General features: G+C 26.8%; 2 protein-coding genes across 2 annotated transcripts in view; one reads left to right on the forward strand and one right to left on the reverse strand.

Moving 5' to 3' along the window:
• The first annotated feature begins 401 nt into the window (after positions 1 to 401).
• LOC135930041 (zinc finger protein 64-like) lies at positions 402 to 13587 on the forward strand. Its single transcript, XM_065466817.1, has 5 exons — positions 402 to 408; positions 457 to 508; positions 9014 to 9129; positions 13040 to 13123; positions 13324 to 13587. Exons 3-5 carry the CDS (start codon positions 9021 to 9023, stop codon positions 13566 to 13568), a joined length of 438 nt encoding a protein of 145 aa, XP_065322889.1. The 5' UTR covers positions 402 to 408; positions 457 to 508; positions 9014 to 9020; the 3' UTR covers positions 13569 to 13587.
• A 4905-nt stretch (positions 13588 to 18492) lies between these two features.
• LOC135930201 (E3 ubiquitin-protein ligase TRIM21-like) overlaps positions 18493 to 23084 on the reverse strand; it is a 34708-nt gene continuing 30116 nt past the window's right edge. Inside the window, exon 9 of the mRNA XM_065466982.1 lies at positions 18493 to 18876. Within this exon, the coding sequence (XP_065323054.1) occupies positions 18493 to 18876 (384 nt within the window). The remainder of the gene's footprint in view (positions 18877 to 23084) is intronic.

The raw sequence follows: 23084 nt of genomic DNA on the forward strand, positions 1-23084 counted from the left end.
CAAATAAAGGATTAATACCTGACATCACTTCATATAATTATTTTAAATGGTATAGTTACTATTACATGATTAAAGCATATTTTGAAATAAAAAATAATCTGGATTTTCAAACTCTGATGATGCATCTAAATTCTGAAATAATGAGATATGTATTTTGTACCAATACTGATAATCAAAATTTTAAATATCTGATTTGGAACAAATTTATATCATCCATATATTTTAATAATGAAAGTCAATTAATTGACAATCATGATATAACTGGATTTTCCAATAAATATAAGAATAAAGGGAGTAAAATCAAGTCAATAAAAGCAAAATTCAAAGGATATAACCTTATTAAGAATTCATTCTTACATAATAAAAAAAAAAAAATTAAATTGGATAATGAATATAGTAACATAGCAGGTAACAATTTTCATTTAAAACTCATATCGATAAAATATAATATTATAGAGAAAAACAATTTAAAGGAAATTCATTGCAATTCAGTTCAATCTCAATTAAAGTAAAGTTGTTATAAATTACCATTATAATTGTTTTAAAAAAAATGTATTTGATGTTTGATAGAATAAATAGAATCCACAACATCGGAGAGGGAACGGTAGATACCATTTACTACCATATATCTTTAAGAGGGAAGAGGACCTCCAATCAAATTTATTATAGAGGACTGGCTAAATTACAATATAATTAGAATCTTTGAAACTGATTTTCCATATTCAATGCATTTTATTATAATCTAAAACAGATAAAAGTTTTGCCAATCAATAATAGCATTCTATTTGATGTTTTATCTTTAATTTCTAGATCATTAATAAAATAGTATTTCGAAATGTATTCTCTTTATATATATGGAGTTATGCAATTGCTTGTAAATTATTTACATAAGTTTATGAAATTGTGGATCACCTAAAAATAATAATTGCAGGGAAGACCGGGGATAGTATTATCCCGGTGGTAATTTCTTGGCAAATAATTTTAAAATGAATAATTATTAATATTTGAAATTTAAAAAATAAATGTTTATTATAAGATGCTTCAATGGTTCTAAAAAAATTTCGAGAAATATGTTCATGAAAAGTTTTAAATGCAAATGCAAATTTTAACACGTCAAAAAACTTTTTAATTTTTATAAGCAAATTTTTTTATAAAAGTTATTCAATCCAAATATTAATTCTACCTAAGTATTAAAGTTATTTGATCATGTATAAAAATATTGACAATATTTATGGTAATTTAATATCTTGAATTTAAATTTTAATTAAATGTGAAGACCTGGGTCAGGTTTTGCGAAATACGAATGGGCCATTTTAGCAGGGATTATTTTGAATAAAAAACTAAGAACATTAGAAGCCACTAATTTGTCTAATGTCACTAATGACAATAAGAAGATGATTGACTTATTTTTTGTAATGAATATAACAGTATATCGGACCGTTTTAAAAAATCGACCCAAATTGGGCCGTGTAACAACACAAAAAGTTCTTTATAAATTAGATGAACCTGGTAAATTTAAAATGTTTGACAATTTAATTTCTTTTTTTACTTAGAAATAACATTCTTATATAAAAAATTTAAAAAAATCTAAAAATAAAGAAGCTATGATATGCAATGCTAAAGGGTAATAGGTACCACGGGTGTTTTTTATAATTCGTTTTCATTTATTAAAATTTATATTTATAAAAAACTAGAAGATTTTTTTCTAATATATAAATTTCTTACTTTTAAACATATTGGAAAATTCTTCATCTATTTTTTACGCTTCAACTTTTTATGGACAATATAACCCCGGTCTCTCTTTATATACATTTGTTTTGAATATGTAATTACTATATTTGTAATATTATTTTTATTAATATTTACTATATCATACAATTATCAAATAAATATATATAATTATTTTATTATCTGATAATTCTATAAAATTTCCTATTCCATATTTCCAAAAACAAAATAATATATTCAAATTAAAAACAAAAATTAATAATCAATGAATGAAAGTGCTATTATTTCTTTTTCCAAAGTCCTTTATTTTTCTCTTTTTCTAATCGTCACCTCACGTATTTTCTCATCGTCAACAATCTCTAACTTGTGAAACCTTTGTGTTAATTTTATCAGCTCCCCTCAACTCTCCTTCTACCTCTCAATATTGAATTCCCCACTACCCAAATCCAAGCTTTTTTAAAATCACTCTTCTCCAGGTTGTTATTTTTTCAATACTCTGTATATGATGTACTCGTACACCAATGCTACGATTCCTCTCATCCTTCATACAATTTCGACCATCAAATCCATTACTCCTCCATGGTCATCTATTCTATTCCTATCCTCCTTTACGTTTTCTAACATTTTTTTTTCTTTTTTGTGTGTGATTAATTTTATAAATATGTACCGTTAAGTTTATATGTAATTCATGTTACAATTATCATCTTTTTTATGTGTATTGTTGTTACGTTCAATTATATGTGATTACTGTTACAATTATATCTATGTCCCGTTTAAATGCAATTAGTTATAATATATAAGTTTTATTAATGTTTTCTTTTTTCTATTAATTCTTATATATTCCTATGTATGTTTTCTCCCTTCCTATTCCATTGATAATTCTTTTACCCTCCTCTATTCTCCTCTTCTTTCCTTTGAATTTTTATCTCTCCCCATCTCTTACTTTCTTTCCTTCTTTTCCAATTAGAATAATTTCAATATTCGAGTCATTCTTCTATGAAAGAATATTCCTATTGCACCTCTCCTACTTTATTTTCTTGTTCAATTTGAATCCTTCTTTGAATTATTCGCGAATTATCTTATTTATCCAGCTATCAATTCAATTATTCTATTCTGTCGAATTCTCCTAAATCAAATAATTAAATTTCATATTGACTCTTACGATTATACTTATATTTATATTCACAAAATTCCTTCGAATTTGAATATTAATTTTAATTTTCATAATTCGCCATTGGTCTAACCGCTTAATTAACTTCTTCCTTTCTTATCCTCTTCTCCTTAATTTCTCCTCATGCCTAGATATAATAATTAACCAATACTAAATCCAATTCCTGTCACTTTATCTATTATTTCTTTTATCCATCTATTTAATCCTGTAAACATTCTTACCCATACCGCTAGACCTTTCGCGTATTGATAAACCCTACGTTCTTTCTATCCGTTCCATATCAGTCTTCTTTAATGTATCTAAAAATAATCTTGTTCTCCCTTAAAACATTTCGGACAATGTTCTGCCTGCATCATTTATACTATTAATATTATACAACCACAAAATCCATACTTCTCCCCCTTCTTCTCTTGACTTCTTTAACCACGATTTCCAAACCCTATCATCCGTCACCTGTCCATTGGAACTTGGAGTATGGTGGTGATAAAATGTGTCTAAAACCTAAACGTTTCAAAATTTACTAAACTTTTCACTTATAAATGCTGAGCCTATTTCTATTAATCCGTATCTACCCATCCATAATACTAATCTTTGGGAAGAGAAGAGTGGTAGATTATTCTCTCTGTCCTTCCTATACGTAACTTCTACACCCCCCTACCATTATTTTTCATTTTTGTAACCTTGTTGATAGCATCATGTGTTCCTTTTTAAATAACCTTATTATAATGGCTTATATTAATGGCTTATAGTCTGTCTATATCGTAAACCTTCTACCCAAACATATTTTCTGCACTTTATTAGTCCAAAAATTACATCTAACGCTTCTTCTCTATTACTAATCTGCTCGTCTTATTTCCTCGAAAAATATATTAATGGTATCTCATAATTATCCACTAACTGTAATAAAGCTCCTCCAATTCCTTTCATTGAAGCAATCACTACTTATATCACTTCCTTTTCTCTCTCAAAACAATTTAAAATTTGTCTTTCTTCTATCAATTCTTTATATCTTGCTCCATTCTCCATTCAAATCTTACATCTTTTTTTGCCAACTGATATAATGGAAACTAATTCTGCAAACGAATTTATAAATCTATGATAATAATTTATCATACACAAAAAAGGATTGCATTTCCTTTTTGTTCAAAGGCTGCTTCATACTTTTTATATTGTATTTAACGGTTCTACCTCATCTCCTCTTATTTTATGTCCTAAATATTCAACCTTTTTCACTCAAACTATACTCCTCTTTTTACTTGCTCTCAGACCCTTCTCTTTTATTCTTTTTAACACTTCTAATCTCTCATCATGTTCTTTAATATTTTTTCCTATTACCAATACAACATCTTTATTACAAAATGCTCCTTCTATTCCTTGAAATATTCCAGCCATTGTTCTTTGAAATACCGGAGCAAATACTTAAACCAAACGGTAATCTTAAAAACGCAACCCCTTTTGCGTGGATAAAGTTAATTACCTGCTGGCCTGAAAACTAACCGGCAATTGTAAAGTATCCGTTTGAAAAATCTAATTTGAAAATATTTTCCCTCTTTCAATACCGCTAGAATTTCTTCAATTCCATATAATGGATATTTAACCTCCATTATCAAAGGATTCAAAATTATTCTAAAATAGGCGCATAATCTCACATCTCCGTTAGGTTTCTTTATTGGAGCGGAGTAGTCCACTCACTATACTTGTCTAATAATTCCTATATCTCTATTCATATGGTACTCTTCTCACTGGACAATACTTTGGTTCAAAATCTTTTTTTAACCTTATTTCTACTTCAAAATCCTTTAAAAGCCCTAATTCTTTGTTCTTCTGAATGATCCTTCTTTGTTATTCCTCTTTCATTGGCAATTTACCCCTAAATGGAAATCCAATTTCACCGATTTCCCTTTCTAATTCCCTGACTTTCATCTTCTTTTATTCAGTACTATACACGGGAATATATTCTTCACCAATTCCCTCTTGTTTAAAAATATTTGCCCCTTCTACAGGCAGTATACTTCTCTCTGAGCATCTTTCTAATTTATTCATTTTTATTTCTTTTTCTCTATCATCCCTTTTGGGAAATATCCCCCACCAATTTATTTCTGGGCTTAATAATTTAGACCAATACCATCCCATTATATTATCTGTCTCTCTCTTTAATTCACATATTTCTAATCTTTGTCTATATTTCCGGGGTGGCCCAGTGGTGTATGATGCATATATTATCTGTCTCTCTCTTTAATTCACATATTTCTAATCTTTGTCTATATTTCCGGGGTGGCCCAGTGGTGTATGATATATGCTTGGAAACCGTAGGTCCCAGGTTCAATCCTGGTAAGGAACTAAAAATTTTCAAGTTTTTCTTTGATGACGGATGGGTATAGACATATGATATGATAAATTTCTGAGCTGAGAAGCGACTCCGGTCACCGACAGGCTTGGACAGCTGGGTGCTAGGATACTTGTCCAATAAACCAAATAAGACGGCCAGCTGAACTCATGGGTCAGATAATAACAATTTCTTGGCCTTCAAGCTCAATGTCTACCAAGTTACAATGGACTTGATAACGATACTCCGGTGGGAGATTCATTGAGATTGATACTCCGGTGGGATCAAGATTGGGATATTTTTCGATTTGATACTAATCGATCACAATATAAATTAGATAAAAATAAATAGCAAGAGTAATGGAGATAGATAGTGAAGGAGTTACCACCAGAGCTAAAAATAAATAAAAAATTCTAATCTTTGTCAGATATCCCAATTTCTCACTTCTACCCAAATTCTTCTTCAGATGTGAATCTAGGATCCATCAAACTGATGTATTCATCTATCTAGATATATTTTTCTTATAGGCCATAGTTTTTTACTCTCCATTAAACTCATATGGTAATCATTGCCCCGTATCTAATAACGTAGTTACAATGGGCAATTTTCCCTTACATTCACTTCCCCAATCTGATAATATTTTTCACTATGAAAAATTTTATACTTCTATATAGTAACTAAGTCCAAATCTCTGGCCATTTCATCCACCCAAAATTCATTCTTGATTATACTTCCTTGTTTATATTGTAGTGAAAGTCAAATGCCCAATTCATCATTTAATAACGCCCCCTAAAATGTTACTCATGAGACAAAACGCGTTCAAAGAGTGCATATTTAGCAGAAGGCGGGGAACGCCATAATTTGAAAGGACACTTCCAAAGACAACTTAGAATGCGCTTGAAGGGATAATATTTGACGGAACGTGATTAACCATACTTAGAATCCATAGCGTCATTAAAGAGGAACGCACAAGAGCTCCAGCCCCTAAAAATTTTGAGAATTGTTTAAAAAAAGGCGGCGGCCTTAGACTGACTAAGAGGGATAGAAGTTGAAAAGACTACAATGCCGGCTAAAAAGTAAGGGCAAGGTGCTAAAAAATTAAGCAATAGTTTGGTGGGTAAAAAATATTTTTACAGTAGGCACAGATGAGTTTAAAATATTTTAATGGCGAAATAGGCAGGGTCGGCCTATATTTATTAAACATAATTTATAAGTTTAAGTATAAATATAAATATTTTAAAATAAGTAAACAAGGTAACACTTTTAAGCAAATGATGAGTATATGAAATGGGTAGCAGGTTAAATTTCTTAAAATGGGCGAGTAAACTCTTGGTATAAAACCCGTAAAAAATATTTTTGGGCAAGGGGATGGTCTTGTTGCCTTCAAATTATTTATCTCATTAAGATGTTTAGGCCCGGATAAAACAGTTCCTATATTGGGTTTCAAGGCTGTGATAATCATTTTATCTCATTACTCAAGTTAGATGTTGATTTTAAATGTTGCATTAAATTGACTGTTGGTGACCGGATAACCCATAAATATTAAGCGTTCAAAAATTCCCAGCGATAAAATATTGCATTTACATTTTTTTTATTGCTCATTTTATCGGCGTTTTTTATATGTACAAGAATAAATAAATACCAGATACAGAGCATAAAATATAAATGCAAACTAAATCTGTTTACAATAAGAAATCACTATATACAGGAGAAGTTACTATTACCTATAGCTGATTATTATTGGGTTCTTACTACACTTTTGGTCAAAAATATCAGGGTTAAAATATTAATTTTAGAAGACCATTCCACCCTTTGTTTTAAAAAACCTCAAATATTTTAAATCAATTATTTTAAAATAAAATATAATTCTTATTATGTTATCGATAGAGAGACCAGGGCTAGTAGGTAAAATATTTTTCAAAATCATCATAGCCCCGAAAATAATGATCTTTCAAAATACCAATTGATACCTTAAACACTTAACTATAAATAAATATTGTTATATTTTTTAAATATTTAGTTTTTTTTTCTCCAAATATTGGTAAAAGTCATTTTTTAAACCTAGTAGCCCCGAACCAGTGGTTAGTCGGATCATGGATGGGGCTAATCTAATCGTGGCTTATTAGGCTTCATATGAGACAGAAAAAATTATCTTCAGATTTTCATATATAACTATAATACTTTATTTATATAATATTCTTACAATTATAACATATAAAATAACAATCTTTTTTGGCACCTCAGCCCAACCTTTACATGCATTGAAACCAATCTTCAAAATTATGAAAAGTTTTATAGTCCTGTTTACATATATAAAACAAACATCTTTTATCAATTTTTTAACAATGTATTTTTTTATATTTTTTATTCTTTCGTTTTAATAGAAGCTGCTATTTATATGGGGATGAGGTACAAATCTCAGCCTTTATTTTCCTTGTTCCTTTATTTTGTGAATTATGATTATAAAATTGGAACCGGGATAAATGATGGACCTGGGTGATTTAGGAATATCATTTTTGGAAGAGGATGTTCAGGACTTTCTCATAATATAAACGATCTATCATGATTTGATGAAGGAATAAAATCCTCCTCCGAATATTTTCATTATAGGGGTATGTCTGTCTAAGAGTTGGAATTTATGAGTACAGTGTGGAGGAAGAGAAATATTATATCCATTACCTATATAATATTGAAGAGCATGATAAGATTGATGGGATATGTGATTATCCAAAATTAGCAAATTTTATATTTCTGGCTACATCTGGTATTAAATAATGTGACTTAAAAATATAAATTTATCCTCTTGCATACACCCAGATCCGTTGGATGCGCCAATACATCCCTGAGGACCGTCTCTAATAAAATGATTATAAATTTTTTTACCGAGAAAAATAAACATGGGGGAATGCGCTAACAGCCAGCGACATTGTTACAAGAATGCCTTGCTCTGCAGGTCTTAATTCATGCTGATTAGTTACTTATAGATTAAAATTTAGAACAGCTCCTTGATTAAAACAAGCAGTTTAAGCTAAACTAATAGCCTCAGAAGATCTTAGAGATGGATTTCTTCTCTTAAATAAAGAGAACCATTCTGGCCATTTTATTAGTTGTCCAAGATTTAGGTATTTTTATTTAATTGAATAGTGTGATAATAATCCTAATGTTAAGTGAAAATATTGTAATTTTTACGTCAAAAACATGTCATAACAGATAAAAATTTAATTAGCTAAATAATATAAATTATTTTCATATTATAGAATTCTATTTTAGAAATTTTTTTTAATTTTTAATCATTACTTACTTGAGCATATTTCTAATAATTAATTTCGGATATGGCCTCGAGTATGCCTAGCTCTTATAGTGCGGTCCAGGCCCGATAAAAAAGCATTTGATGTAAGAGTTTGACCAGAGCCCAAAGTTAGGTTAGAGCTTTGCAGGGGTGGCATTGGTCCGCCCATGCAGTGAAATATACTTATTGAGATAGACCCTTCTAAAGAAAAAACGGTAACTTTAAAATAAATAAATTTATAAATATTCAAACTATATCTTGAAGGTTAAATAAAACAATTTGAGGATATAAATTGATCATCTTAACTTTCCATCCTCTAATGAAACCCAGCTAGGTTCTCCTTGGATATGTTAAAAATCAACTTTTGAAGGCATTAAAAATCGGTTTTGTAGCTTTCGATAAATCATATTCTTTTTTTTCCCTTATATATCTTCATACACTTTATCACCTTTAATTTATAGTTTAAATTAATTTGTAATCATTTTATTTGTCCTAAAAGCATATCGATGAATATTGGAAAATCTTTGGACTTAAATTTTGAGACAAATACAATTAAAAATTACAAAAGAAAACCTCCAATTAATTTTTTCAAGAAGAAAATGAGATGCACCCACGGTAAATCTTAAATTATACTTTACATTTAAATGTTTACTAACTAGTTCTTAGCTTTGCTTCAGTAATATAATAATCCTATCATCTTATACTAACAATAGCCCACATAACCGGTACTCAGTTTCGACAAAATTTATCAACCCTAATAATCTCATATATATTTTAAGCTTAAAACACACCAGTCCTTAACCCATATCTAGTTTTGGTAAATATATCAAGCCCTAACTGGAGCAAGATATTTTTTTTTGAGAACAGGAAAGCAAAAGCAAAAAATATTTATACTACAAAAAAATGAACACGATTGAAATTTTATAAATAATAATTTTGCTTTACATTTATTTTTTTGAAATTTTTGCTATGAATAGCTGGAAGCCCTCCCAAATCATAATCTCCGTCTCCTCATAACTGGTGAACGACTACGCATACCCATAGCTCTTCGCCTTGGCTGAAATGTAGTTGTCTCCTCCATTTGCATCATAGTATCGAATGTTAACTTCACCCGCTATAAATCTATTAACAAAATTTTATAGCTGCCCTCAAAATATTTATTACCCCTACATGGTATACCCACGGTCTCCCACTAACCTGGGACTACACTTTTATCACTTTTGCAGGGAAGACTAACCTCTTATTTTCAGCCATCGAAAAGGCAGAGGCCTCAAAAAAAAACAAATATGCTGGTCTCATAAACACAGTGTTCATAGTAATAGTTACTAACACCTTAGGCATGTTTGGATGGTATTTAATTTTGTCAAAACCATAGACAAAAAGGGAGACATATTGATATTACAGGCAACCCTAAAGAATTCCTCCTTCGTCAGCAGATTTCTTTCGAAATCTACAGTTCCATTTTCCTATGCATTAACCTCTCTCTAGGGTATAATATGTATTACTATTTTTTAAGTTCTTTTTAATTTATATAAAAAAAATTATATTCTTATGTTTTTTTAAAAATATATTCCACTTTAATATCGTATATATTGTATTTTATTTTCTAAATTAAAATTTTTTTTAAATAAAATTCACAATAAAAAATTAAATGTTTTTATCTCGTTAATTTTTACTGAGCACTCAAAAAATTTCATGGCCAGCCACATCATAATTGAATTTCTAAAATATTTATAATCTGTAGCCTTGAAAAGCTAGCCCAATCCGGATAATCTCAATTAGGTTGGGTACTCGGGGTGGGTATAGACCTTAAATTATATATAATATAAATATCCAGACCAACCCTGATAAATAAATATAATAAAAAAATAAAACAACGCCCATAACCAACTAGTTTGATTATTATTAGAAAGCGTTATTTCATTGCTACATATAGACTGGATTAATGCATTCGTGAGTTTATTAAAATAATATTGCATAAGATGATTTTTAGACGACCCTCTGAATTTCTAATAAATTCGTATACAAACTTAGGTTTGTGAAACTCATATTTGGGAAAATTTCAGATTAGCTGCTACATTTTTGGAAATCAGGAGTGGAAGTGTGAAAAATGACCCTTTTTATGTGTATTTTATTTAATTAATATTGATTTTAAAAACAATTGTTAATAATAATTTAGTATTGGAATAAAATGTAAACTTGATATTTTAAAAAAAAAAATTTTTGGCTCTAAGAAAAATATTTAAAAACCTCATATTGAAAAAAAAATCGCTCCGATTTTAATAAAATTTTAAACAAACATTACTATAACCATACAACATGAATACAAATGTTTATTAGCATTTAGATCATAGATAAAAACTAGTTTAAAAAATGGGCAATATTTTATATTTAAGTTCCTATCACAATGTTTTCAATATTTGGCATGTAGTCGAAGCTTTGGGATGCGGGTTAGACTTTGAGCCGGGTTGCACAAATTTAACATAAAAATATTGCATAGGTTATTAACCGATTTCGTTATTTTTTAATGAAAGAATGAAAGAAAAAGTATTAATTTAGAAGTTCAAGTATTAAAGATCTGCACGCCGGGAAATTAAAGGAAATAATTTTGCAAAATTTCGGAAATAAAATTTAAAAAATATATTTTTTTAAAAAATATTTGCGATAACCTTTATAAAATCTTAATGGACCAATTCATATCAAAAATTTTATAAATTGAATAGATTATCTAAATATTTTTATTATTCAATTACATTTAAGAATTATTTAGGGCACAAAACCAAGACTTTAATTAATATAAAATTTTCCATTAATTTTTTAACCTAGCCTAACCCTATAAAATGTAATCCCTGCTTAAGAAATAACTACTTTGTTGATAATAGAAAGAAATTACAATTTAAAAAAAAAACTATAACATAGAGGAGACCAGGGCTAGTTGGAGCAATTTTTGTCAAAAACATAGATTCGAAAATAATTGTCGTATTTGAATTTACAAAATACCATGAGATAACCCAAACACCTACCCAACCTTATAAATTGATAAAATTTTTAAATATTTATCCGTTTTTCTCAAGATTGATTTTAGTAAAAATGAATTTTTGCACTAACAAACCCTAAACCCGAGGCTTGTAGATATTATTATATTAAGTATACCATAGGATAATTAATATTATTATTCGATTACTTTCTCGGGTTATATAGATATAAATATATCATTTAAATAAAATTAATTCATATAAAAAATAACAAAATATGACATTATTTGAAATATAAAAAATGTGTAAAATTTTTAATAATTTTTTTATTATTTCGCTTTTCTATTGCTCATATCGAATTGATTTAAATATATAATACATAATTAAATTTGAATTTCCAACCATGTCTGGTTTTTAAATAAAATCTGCTTAACCGACAAGCCCTTGCACCTACTAGCCTTGGTCTCCTCTATTTTTTTGATGAGATTCTGCAGAGCCTGGCCCAATAACCCACGCACCAAAGCCTCGTTCACTGGTCAGCAATTTAATGTCGTGATAGGAAATTTTTAAAATATAATATATGATCATTATTATCATTTTAAAGAATAAAATAAAATATACCTTCTATATTATAAAAACTATTGCTCATTTTACTAGTTAACATTGATTTTACCTGATGTAAAGGCACATCTCTAAAAAAATTTATTCGTGTTAAATAGTGATATTAATATTCGCTTAAAATTTTATTTTTTATATTGTTCTGGGTGAAAGAAAGAAATTTGATAAAAAAAAATTTAAAACATTTTTTAAATTTATTTTCTAACTGTATTAAGTATGCGCTTTATTTTAATACTAAATTCATTATTTAAAAGCGGTAGTTTTTTAATCGATCATAATTAAATAAAAATCGACACTCATAAAAAAGTTATTTTTATGTTACTATTTATATGTCCAAAAATAAAACAGCTAGCGGGTTGAAATTTTGCCCAAATATAGGTTAAAAAAATCTTAGTTTTATTATTAAATTTCGCGAAAATCATATGCTGATTAAATTGTGATCGATTTGATAACATACTATAATTCATATTTTAATTTTAATAAATTAAAAAATAATAATTAAATAATGAGTGGGGCAAAAAACTTATTAAATTTTTAAAAAAAAATGTAAAAAAAAATGAAAAGCCGTGCTGTAGCCATATTGAAATTGGTCGGGGAGCCCAGCGGCATAGTTACATTGAGGTCGTGGCATGAGGGCTAAATTTCAAGGATATTAAAATAAATTACCAATATCTTAAACATATAGTTATATTTTTAGGAGGTGGGGTAAAACAATCAAATATTTTATAAAATTTTAAAATTACAATATAAACATCAAACAAATTACGTAAAATATCCAAAAGGAAATTAAGTACCCCCCCCCCTCCCCCATTGCAAGGTCTTGTAGGTGCCCATAAACTGTACTTAAACCCAAATCTCATTTCTTTCTTAAATTTGAATTAAAAAAGAAAATATATTTTTGTAAAATATATGCGTATATAAATATATTTTAGATATAAGACCATTTAAATGTCAATTTTGTGGATATTGGAGTCGCACAAGTAGTCAATTGAAAGTTCACATGAAACGACATCAAGGTTAAATTGTTATTTATTGAAAAATATCTAAAGGTTATAGAGGATTCACCGCCAAAAGTGACCATTTTTATTGGTCAATCCTATTTAATAAAGATCACCTCCTTTTCAATAAATAGACTGTGAAAATATCTCCTTAATTTTTAAACCATAAATATTATTTATTCATATAATTTATTTTAACTAATTTTTTTACAATTCAGGTATAAAATGCTTTTCTTGTAATATTTGCAATTACAACGGAGTTACTCAATCAGATCTTAACCGACATAAAAAGGCTCAATCACATATTTTAAGATCCATAAATACTTGCAATTTTTGTAATAGAGGATTTATGACAAAGTACATATTAGATCATCACTCTTGTGAATCAGAAGCTATTGAAAGACATATGTCAAAATCGAAATTAGAACTAATGTTTCTCGCCCATAATTCAAATAGTAATTAATTCATTTTCCTATATTTTAATCGACTGATCTCATCATAATAAATATTTCGCATAAGTGCCAAATCAAAATGTGTCAAATTATGTATGTTTTGTATTATATTATATAATTTTAAAATTGGAATAATATATATACCCATAATATTATAAAAGAGCATATTGATAATATAATTAAAACAAAACTTTTATTCCAATATATTATCAACTTATAAAAAATGTGATTTTCTTATAGAAACACGTATAAAAATATCAAAGCTTTTTTTGTTTTGCATATGAGGGATCCAATCATTGTCGATATCAGAGACCCGGAATTAATCTAATCAAAGGGGGAAAATATTTATTAGCTTAAAATCATATTTATGAAAATTAAAAATTTGCAGCGGGTGATTTCAAAAAATTCTAAACGATTTGAAAAATTGTAGGATAGTAACTCTGGATAAATAACCAGCAGAATTTGATATAATAATTTGGAAATCGTCAGCTCGTTGAAATATTCATTACATAAGATATTTTATACATTTCCACTTATTATTGGATACATATATTCCCAATATTGGCCTAGAGAGTAATTTAATCAATTTGTAGGGTTAACCTTCTCAACTTTATTGTGCAAATGGAATAAATAAAAATGTGCAGGCGCCTTTACAACACGTGAAGAATTAGATATAATTAATAGTATTATTAAATTTTGGAAATAATCATATAAAGATAATGAATGAGATATACATAAATATTTAACACATTTAAGAGGTACGAATTGCAAAAAGATACTTTTGCATATTCCAATAAATACATCTAGTTAGTTTTTTAAAAGTAATTATTTTTGCAAAAATGAACTTGTTACTTTAATAAAACTACCATGACTTACTAGAATTTAAGAGAATATTTTTGAATTTAAATAGAAAATGTTTTCTAATATTTTATAAAGTAGCAGAATATTCTGACATTTTTAAAATAAAATCAAGTTTAAAATTAAAATCTATAAAATTCGAGGAAAATTAATGTGATATTTTTATATTCTGATTAGCATTTTATCAAAATTAAAAAAAAGTACCCTAAATAGGTACTGTAAACCATTGCATATCAGGGGGTATAAAAATAAGATATTATATTATTAAAAAAAATCGAAATACGATATAGAATTTCAAAATTTATTGATATATTTTACATTTATTAGATCAATATTATAATTGATATTTGACATGTTTACATATCTTCCAAATTTACACGGTCGTCTTTTGTCATCATTAATCTTAAAATACATAAAAAATTTCAGTTATTCCACTTAGTAATGAAAATTGACTATGGGGTCTTATTTGTACTATTCTAATTAAATTTACTAGGGAATTTTTATTTAGTTATTTCCCGTTGAAATGTAAGTAATAATTTTTTGTCATCAGGATTAATTCGATTCCGTAACCTCTATGAATTTCATTGCTACATCAATAAAATTTCTAAAAATAGGCCACCAGAATTTTTTTACATATATTTATTCTATTTTGACAATATCTTAACTCTATGATTTACACCACCCATATGATGGGAATTAAATTTATGAAATTATTATTTTTGGAAATCTTGCCATGTTGCATAAAGGGCTAAGAGCTTTGCATATTGATGGAACTGTCACCATTGAACTAATGGTAATAGTAATTGCCCTTACTTTTATGCCAAAACTTAAGCATATCTATTTTAAATGTTACCCAATATGATTTCTATCACAAATTTAAATTTTATTCTAAATATAAAATTAAATTTAAGATATTGTTATTAAATTACAATAGAAATAAATGGAATATAAAATTAAATTTAAAAGACATTGTTATTAAACTACAATAGAAATAAATGGCAAAATTTTATGAAAGTTGTATGGGCTTGGTTTTTAATCAGACCTGGCGATTTCTGCAAAAAAAACATTTTCAGGCCAATGTCTAGCCCATATTTAAAATTAAAAAATTTTCATGAATTTCTATTTTATATTTTACCAAATATGATTTCTATCACAAATCTAAATTTTATTCTAAATATAAAATTAAATTTAAGACATTTTTATTAAATTACAATAAAAATAAATGGCAAAATTTTATGAAAGTTGCATGGGACTTGGTTTTTTGATCAGGCCTGGCTATGTCTGCAAAAAAAAATTTCAGGCTAATTGTATAACCCATATTTAAAATTCAAAAATCTTAAAGCTTCTCTATTTTAAATTTTATCCAATATGATTTCCATCACAAATTTAAATTTAGATATTTCTAATACATTCTCACGGTATACATTGCAACAATTTTACCTCTTTTTCTCCTAAATTTTAATATTTGTATAAAATTTATTAATAATGTATATTTAGTACCATACAAACAAACTAAATAATTACCCTTCAACCCGTCAGCTAGTATGGTAATAAACGGCAAAATTTTAAAAATATCAGCTATTAATTAATATATATATAATTAATATTTTAAATTTAATTATATTCAAGTTGGTGCATGCTTAAAACATACGTCTATGAAACAGGAGGTTTGTGGTTGGACTCTCGTAAAGAGCAAAAAAATAACATCACACTATAGTCTCCTTAAATTTTAAATACATTAGGAAGATACGAAAACGATCATGTTTTGATTATGGAGATTATATTAGATAATATAGTTAGTTTTGATTATTAAAAAATCCATGTAATAAAAATATATATTTATGGTAATTTGTTGCATTTTATAAGTTTTTACCTAGTGTTGTGTCCAACTATCTGCCGTGGTACATATATATGATATCTCGGATAACTCCACTAGAGCATCTTTCATCACTTTAAAGTTATCTGCTATTTTATTCATTAGTGTCTGGCGATATAAAATTATTGGATAGTTTTAATCACCACGGTAAATGATGGATTATAAACCAAGGACATTGGCTGATAACTTTAACAGCCAATTTTGAGAATATTGGCATTTGGATTAAATTAATTTGGTTTGAATTGAATCAGTCTTTTTGGATGTAGAGGCGCCTATACCAAAATTATTTAAATGTTTCTCCATTTCCTTAAAGCTATTGGTATGAAAAGTCTTATAATATATTAGAATGTAAAAATGACAATTTACCTTTTGGTGTTTTTTGAGGTTATAACTGGTTTGATTTGAGGAAATATTTTTTTTTACATTAACAAATAAATTTGAAGCCAGTTTTAGTTTTTATATTTATTTAAAAAAAAATTTCAAATCTAGGGAATGGGAAATTTGTATTATAGCTATTAAGAACATTTTCTTCTCTAGTATCTTCCATTTCATTAATATCATTGTCTGAATCACTTTCAAAATAATAATAATTTTTTAATTAATTATGAGAATATATTTAAATTTTCATGTTTATACTTACCTTAAAAAAAGTAGCGGGCTAAAAAATTAAATAATTACAAAAAAAGTAACCATTAGCTATAGCTACCAAAAAAGATAGCTGGCTAAAAGTATCTCGTTACTTTAACAACTCTGTATAGTAGGCATTTTTATTTAACTCTACTATTACAAGCGAATTCAATTAATGTCGCAATTTGACACTGGATAATTCTTAAATTAAAAAATTTTCTCTAGGTCTTAAAAATACCTTTGATATCTATTTCATCAAAATGTCTCGTATGCGAATATAGCATATAGTTTCCCATTCAAAAAAGGAAGTGTCAATCGTAAAAGATTCGATCAAAAAGGAAAAATACTAAATACAGGAAAAGGTCCAATCAAAAAAAAGGGTTCCTTATCATTTATTGTAAATCCTTGTTTATTTTTAATTTAGTTCCACGAGAAAAGGTTCAATCGAAAAACAATTCTCATTCAAAAAAGGAATAAATCATATTCCTTAAATCTTCGTTTATTTTTAATTTTCTTTCTTACTTTCTGCATATCTTTAGGTCATTTTTAATGTATTTTTATCATCTTTTCTTATAATTTTTTTCTCTTCTTTTGAAAAGAAGGCTTCTCTTCTCCTTTTCTTTGTTTTCCTTGCCACTTTTCTTTCATTCTCTATTTTTTATTATTAGATTAATCAAAAATAAGAAGATAGAATAAATAGGAGAAAATGATAGAAATATATAAAAATGAAATTACAGATTGAAAAAAGGAATAGGATAGAATTGGGCTATTTTGCTCCCAATTATAATGTTAATGCTAAAAGGAACTTGGGTTACAATCAATAAAAGATAGCAAGAATTAATGACTTTATATAATTATGATTTACTAATATTATATTTTTTTTCTTCCAAAAATTCAATATTTTTTTATTATATTTTTATATACTTATTAAACTATATATATTTGAATATTAATTTAAAAAAATTATAATTACTTTGATATTAATAAGGAAAACAATAAGATCAATAATTTTGATAACAATTAGATTTTTTAAATTGGAATTATAGCGTTATATTTAAATATATATTTTCTTTTTGGTAATATATTTCGCTTTGCATGAACATTTTATATCAATTTATTTAATTTGATAAAATCAAAAAAATTGATATAAACAAATTCTCAAAAAAGCTTTAAGAAAGCATAACAATTAATGAGATTTAATTTTGTCTGCTAAAAAGAAATATAATTAAAAATAATTTTTAATGTAAAAATATGAATAAAATAAGTTAAGATAAAAATCTTTGCAAATTAACTGATGAAAAATTTCTGATCGGCTTTTTTTTATTCAGGCAGCCTTAAATATTGACATCACACTGTGTCGTGGGCAAAATTCCTACATAATTTTATGGTCCGTTCGCTACTGGATATGTAAAGAGGGTGAATAAAAAATTATTATGACTATCTAACTATTTCTAAAACATCTATTTATAACGTATCATTACCAATATAGACAATATAATTTTTCTTTTATTAAATTTATAATTTTCAACTTACTACATAAAATAAAAAATATATTAAATATATGTAGCATTCCATTATAACTTTTGTGGAAATCCAAATGTAGAATTAAAACTGTTCGATCTATAAAAATATTTTTTATCCATTTTAACCGTCTTTCTTGAATTTGAAATCATAAGAAAAGGTATATTTTCTTTATTCATATTTTGTCTTTCATTTACTAAATCAATATTATCATTATATATGACAGAACACATATTTTCATGATTAGGTTTGGCGAATTGTTGAAGTTTATTTTTTAAATCTGGTTGATAATTTTCTGTTGATTTAATTTTTGAAAGTATAAATTTAGGGGATTGATTATTTCGAGCCATTTGTTGATTAATATCGGATGAGCATGGTGTTTTCTGAATATTTACTAGCCTTTTCAACTTTTTTATCTTATTATTTAAAATGTCAACCTAAAAAAATAGAATGATCAATCATATAGAACATTAAAAAGTTTATTTAAAACTTAAGGGAATGAATAAATTTATGTGACAAGGTTAGAATTAGGCCTATTCAAAAATGAATAGGAGAATTGAATAAGATAGTAACGAATAATAGTAAAATATTCATTTATTCGAATACCAATTATTTGACTCAAATAAAATAAATAATATATTTTAATTATCTGTCATTTATATTAATAACTTATCAATCTGGAAGGTGAGGTTTAACAACAACTGCTTGTGAAATGATTTCTAAGTTGGAACTAATCTGCTGTCAAAAATTGCAGAAACAACAAGAAAAACTTCTACATTAAAAATTGGCTAGAGATTATATCTTAAATGTATGCATTTTAATTTTATTAATAATCTTATCGCAACGGAAGAAAAGTTATTACAAGCCACGATGAGAATGATACGGTGGGGGTATACTAAACTCGACAAAGAAAAAATGGGTATTCAACCTATGGCGGACTTGATAAACGAAAATCGGTTAAGGTGGTATGGTCATATACTAAGGGAGACGAATGATGTAAATCGAAAAGTATTGGACATGGAGGTGCCGGGGAAGAGGACGACCTCGTGTTACGTGGAAAAGAAGACAAAGTTATGATGATTAAGAAGATAAATCCGGACATGGCCCTTACTCGATCAAGATGGAAGAAACTTATCAAAACAAACCCCACGAATGTGGGACCATATCAATGATAAAGAAAAAGAATCTTATCGCAATTATGATAATTTGTTTTGTTAGATTTTTAAATAAAAAAATCTGTCAATATTTTATATGAATTATTTTATATTATTCAATTCATTTAAACAATTCGAATAATATTCGTTTTTGAATAGGCCCGTTGGACTCATTTTGCTATTCTGGGGGAATAGTTGCAAGGAGCTTTCAAAATCCTGGGTAGACCTGATTTTTATTTAATTAGTCTCAAATTAATCAAGAAATATTGTTAAAAAGTGACAAATAACCATAAACCAAAAAATTTATTACTTTTCCTTATAAATATAATTTGACAAAAGAGAATATTGATATTTTAATATATGACTTAATATAATTTTTTTGAGAATAGGGACTAATTTTAAAAGATGTGTTTCAATTTACATAATTCTAATAAAAGAGCCTGTGAAAATAATCGAATCAATTTTTTTACATATTATTTTTTACTACCCGAATGTGAACCATTATTTTGTCCTAACCTAAACCGATATTAAATGGTTCGGATTCCTGCAAATAACATCATTCTGTATTTATCTAAATATAGGTCAGAAGATCAAACTATAAATAAAAATATTATCCACTACATGATTTGATCATTTAATTAAGTAACCATAATTTTATTTAAATTATTAAAACATTAAATTTAATTATTTAATTATAATATTACACATAATTATTTCTAAAGCTAACCAGCTTTATAAGTTATTTTGCTTGATAAAATGCATCCCGATAATCTTAACTAATTAGGTTAAAATGATTCAGTCCACTGGTATTTGTTATAATTTAGTTGCAAAGAACTATATATCATATTTATTTTTAAATTAACATATTATTTCCATGTTATTATGGGTCATTCCATATCAAATCAATCACTTTACAACCCGAACATCTCAGATTTTGCTGAAATTTGGTATATAAGTTAATGAAGTGTTATAATTGATGAATCCAAAATATTAGCTCCTTAACTCTACTAGAACCGGAGATATAGGGTCTCAAAGTAGCTCTGCGAGGTCATTTTTCTAAAAAAATAATTTTTTAAAATTGAGATAACTTTAAATGTAGTATATTTATCTATCATGGCTCATTTTATAGCCCTAAGTAAACTTCCACATATTTTAAATGGAATTAATTTTTAATTTATAAATTTTTTTTAAATTGCGGTCAAAAATTTGTAATTAATTTTTTTAAATGCTAGTATAAATTTTTTTTTCCAATTTTCAGATATTTTGTAAAGAGTATCAAGGACTGTTTATATAAAAATTTTCAGAGTGGCAAAAAAAGAATTAAGTGGAAAAAAACCAAAAAATAAAAAAACCGCTAGATGGTGTTAATAATTTTAAATAGCTTAAAATTTAATTTGAAAATATAAGTCAATATACCTTTTATTTATATTCTATAATATAATATTTGTTAAATAAAATCGCATTTTAGCACAAAATAAAAATTCCGCTAGATAGCGCAAGTATTCTAAAATAGATAAAAACCTCATTTTTGTGAAATATGTCAGTAGATATTTTTATTTATTCTATAATATTTATTAATTTAATTTAGATAAGAAAGGGTAACTATTTTTCATATTTTGAATTATCAAATCGTTGATATTATTTATTTCCATAGCTGGTTGAAGAATTTCGCCTATTCCCTTTGAAATTCTTGCAAGCTTTTGCTTAGGATATATATTTTCTTTTAATCTCTTTTTTTAATTGGAGATTGTCCAATATCTAATAATGTAGAATTTAAGGATTCGAAGAGAGATGAAGAGAGTTGTGGGTTATCATCATTTTCTGCTTCTATGGTAGTATTTAAAAATTCATTTGAAGTTGAAGGGATGTTGTATTCCTCGTAAATTGGAATATCCTCCTTTTTATATTTATATAAAGTTAAGCGGCACGCAACACAGATATAATCTCCAATGTTGATATCAGAAAATTCAGACATCCATGGACATACCTTACGGAGTCCCTTCTTTGATAAATGCTTTTTTATATTAAAAGGATTTTTACAAATCATGATATTCAAATTTAAATAGTATTAATTAATTTTAAAAATAGATAAAATTCTTGTAAAAATAGACAACTGGAATTGATAAATTTATTTGGAAAATAAATCGAAAAATCGATAATTAATTTAAAGAATATTTATCCATTTTAGAATACTTGAGCTATCTAGCGGAAATTTTATTTTTGTGCCAAAATGCGATTTTATTTAACAAATATTATATTACAGGATAAATAAAAGGTAGATTGACTTGTATTTTCAAAAATTAAATTTTAAGCTATTTAAAATTATTAACGCCATCTAGCGGTTTTTTTTAAAAAAAATTTTTACGACTTTGAAAATTTTTATATGAACAGTTCTTGATATTCTTTACAAAATATCTGAAAATTGGGAAAAAAAAACTTATACTAACATTTAAAAAAATTAATTACAAATTTTTGACCTCAATTTAAAAAAAATTTATAAATTAAAAATTAATTCCATTTAAAATATGTGAAAGAGTTTACTTAGGGCTATAAAATGAGCCATGATAGATAAATATACTACATTTAATATTAAAGTTATCCCGATTTAAAAAATCATTTTTTTCGAAAAATGACCTCGCAGAGCTACTTTGAGACCCTATATCTCCGGTTCTAGTATAGTTAAGGGGCAAATATTTTGGATTCGTCAATTACAACACTTTATTAACATATATACCAAATTTCAGCAAAATCTGAGATGGTCGGGTTGTAAAGTGACTGATTTGATATGGAATGACCCTTATAGAGTCCCATTATGGATTATGACGGATCGGTTTTTAGGAATTTATTATATACTATGACTTTTTGACAGCTGCATAAATGTGATTTTTGATATTCAAAAACAAAAAATATAAAACAGCAATTTTTATTTTTATCAGCCCATCTAAATATTGACTAAATTTAATAGTATAAATAAATTTAAGTTAAAAAGTTGTATAGGTATTATTTTTTTTATCCTCTTTGCTCATGTTTTCTTGAAGATAAGGGGCAATAATGGATGCAGTAATATGTAAATATTTTAAACAATAACGTTAAAAAATCGAGGGAGGAGCAGCGAATGTAATGACCCCGGTGGTGATACAACAAAAAAGGGTTCAAGTCAACTGAGAGCGAATGAATAAAAATAAAAAAATGACGCGTATTCAATATAGCGAGAAAGGATTAAAAATAAAATATTATAAAATAACGCGATAATTAAAACAAAATGAAAAGCGAATGTGAAAGGTAAATCTGCTAAATATATCATTAAAAAAGAAGGAATAGAGATAGATAAATAAAATGTTGATGTATCCAACAAGGCACGAATTAATAACACTAAATTTAACTAAAGATACACAACATTCGTTGTTATTAGTATATAAATAACGCTCGAATAGATGAAAAATAATTTAATATTGCGATAATTAAAGCAAGAAAGGCTAGTACGAAATAAG

This window comes from Gordionus sp. m RMFG-2023, chromosome 5 (genome assembly GCF_954871325.1).
Source record: "Gordionus sp. m RMFG-2023 chromosome 5, tfGorSpeb1-WG-v2, whole genome shotgun sequence".
Lineage (NCBI taxonomy): Eukaryota > Metazoa > Nematomorpha > Gordioida > Chordodea > Parachordodidae > Gordionus > Gordionus sp. m RMFG-2023.

Bases quoted from the DNA above. Each gene is read 5' to 3' on its own strand.
- LOC135930041 (XM_065466817.1), top strand. From the start codon at position 9,021: ATGAATATTGGAAAATCTTTGGACTTAAATTTTGAGACAAATACAATT. The intron at 9,130-13,039 runs GTAAATCTTAAA...AATATATTTTAG, and splicing joins GAAAATGAGATGCACCCACG to ATATAAGACCATTTAAATGT. The intron at 13,124-13,323 runs GTTAAATTGTTA...TTTACAATTCAG, and splicing joins TCACATGAAACGACATCAAG to GTATAAAATGCTTTTCTTGT.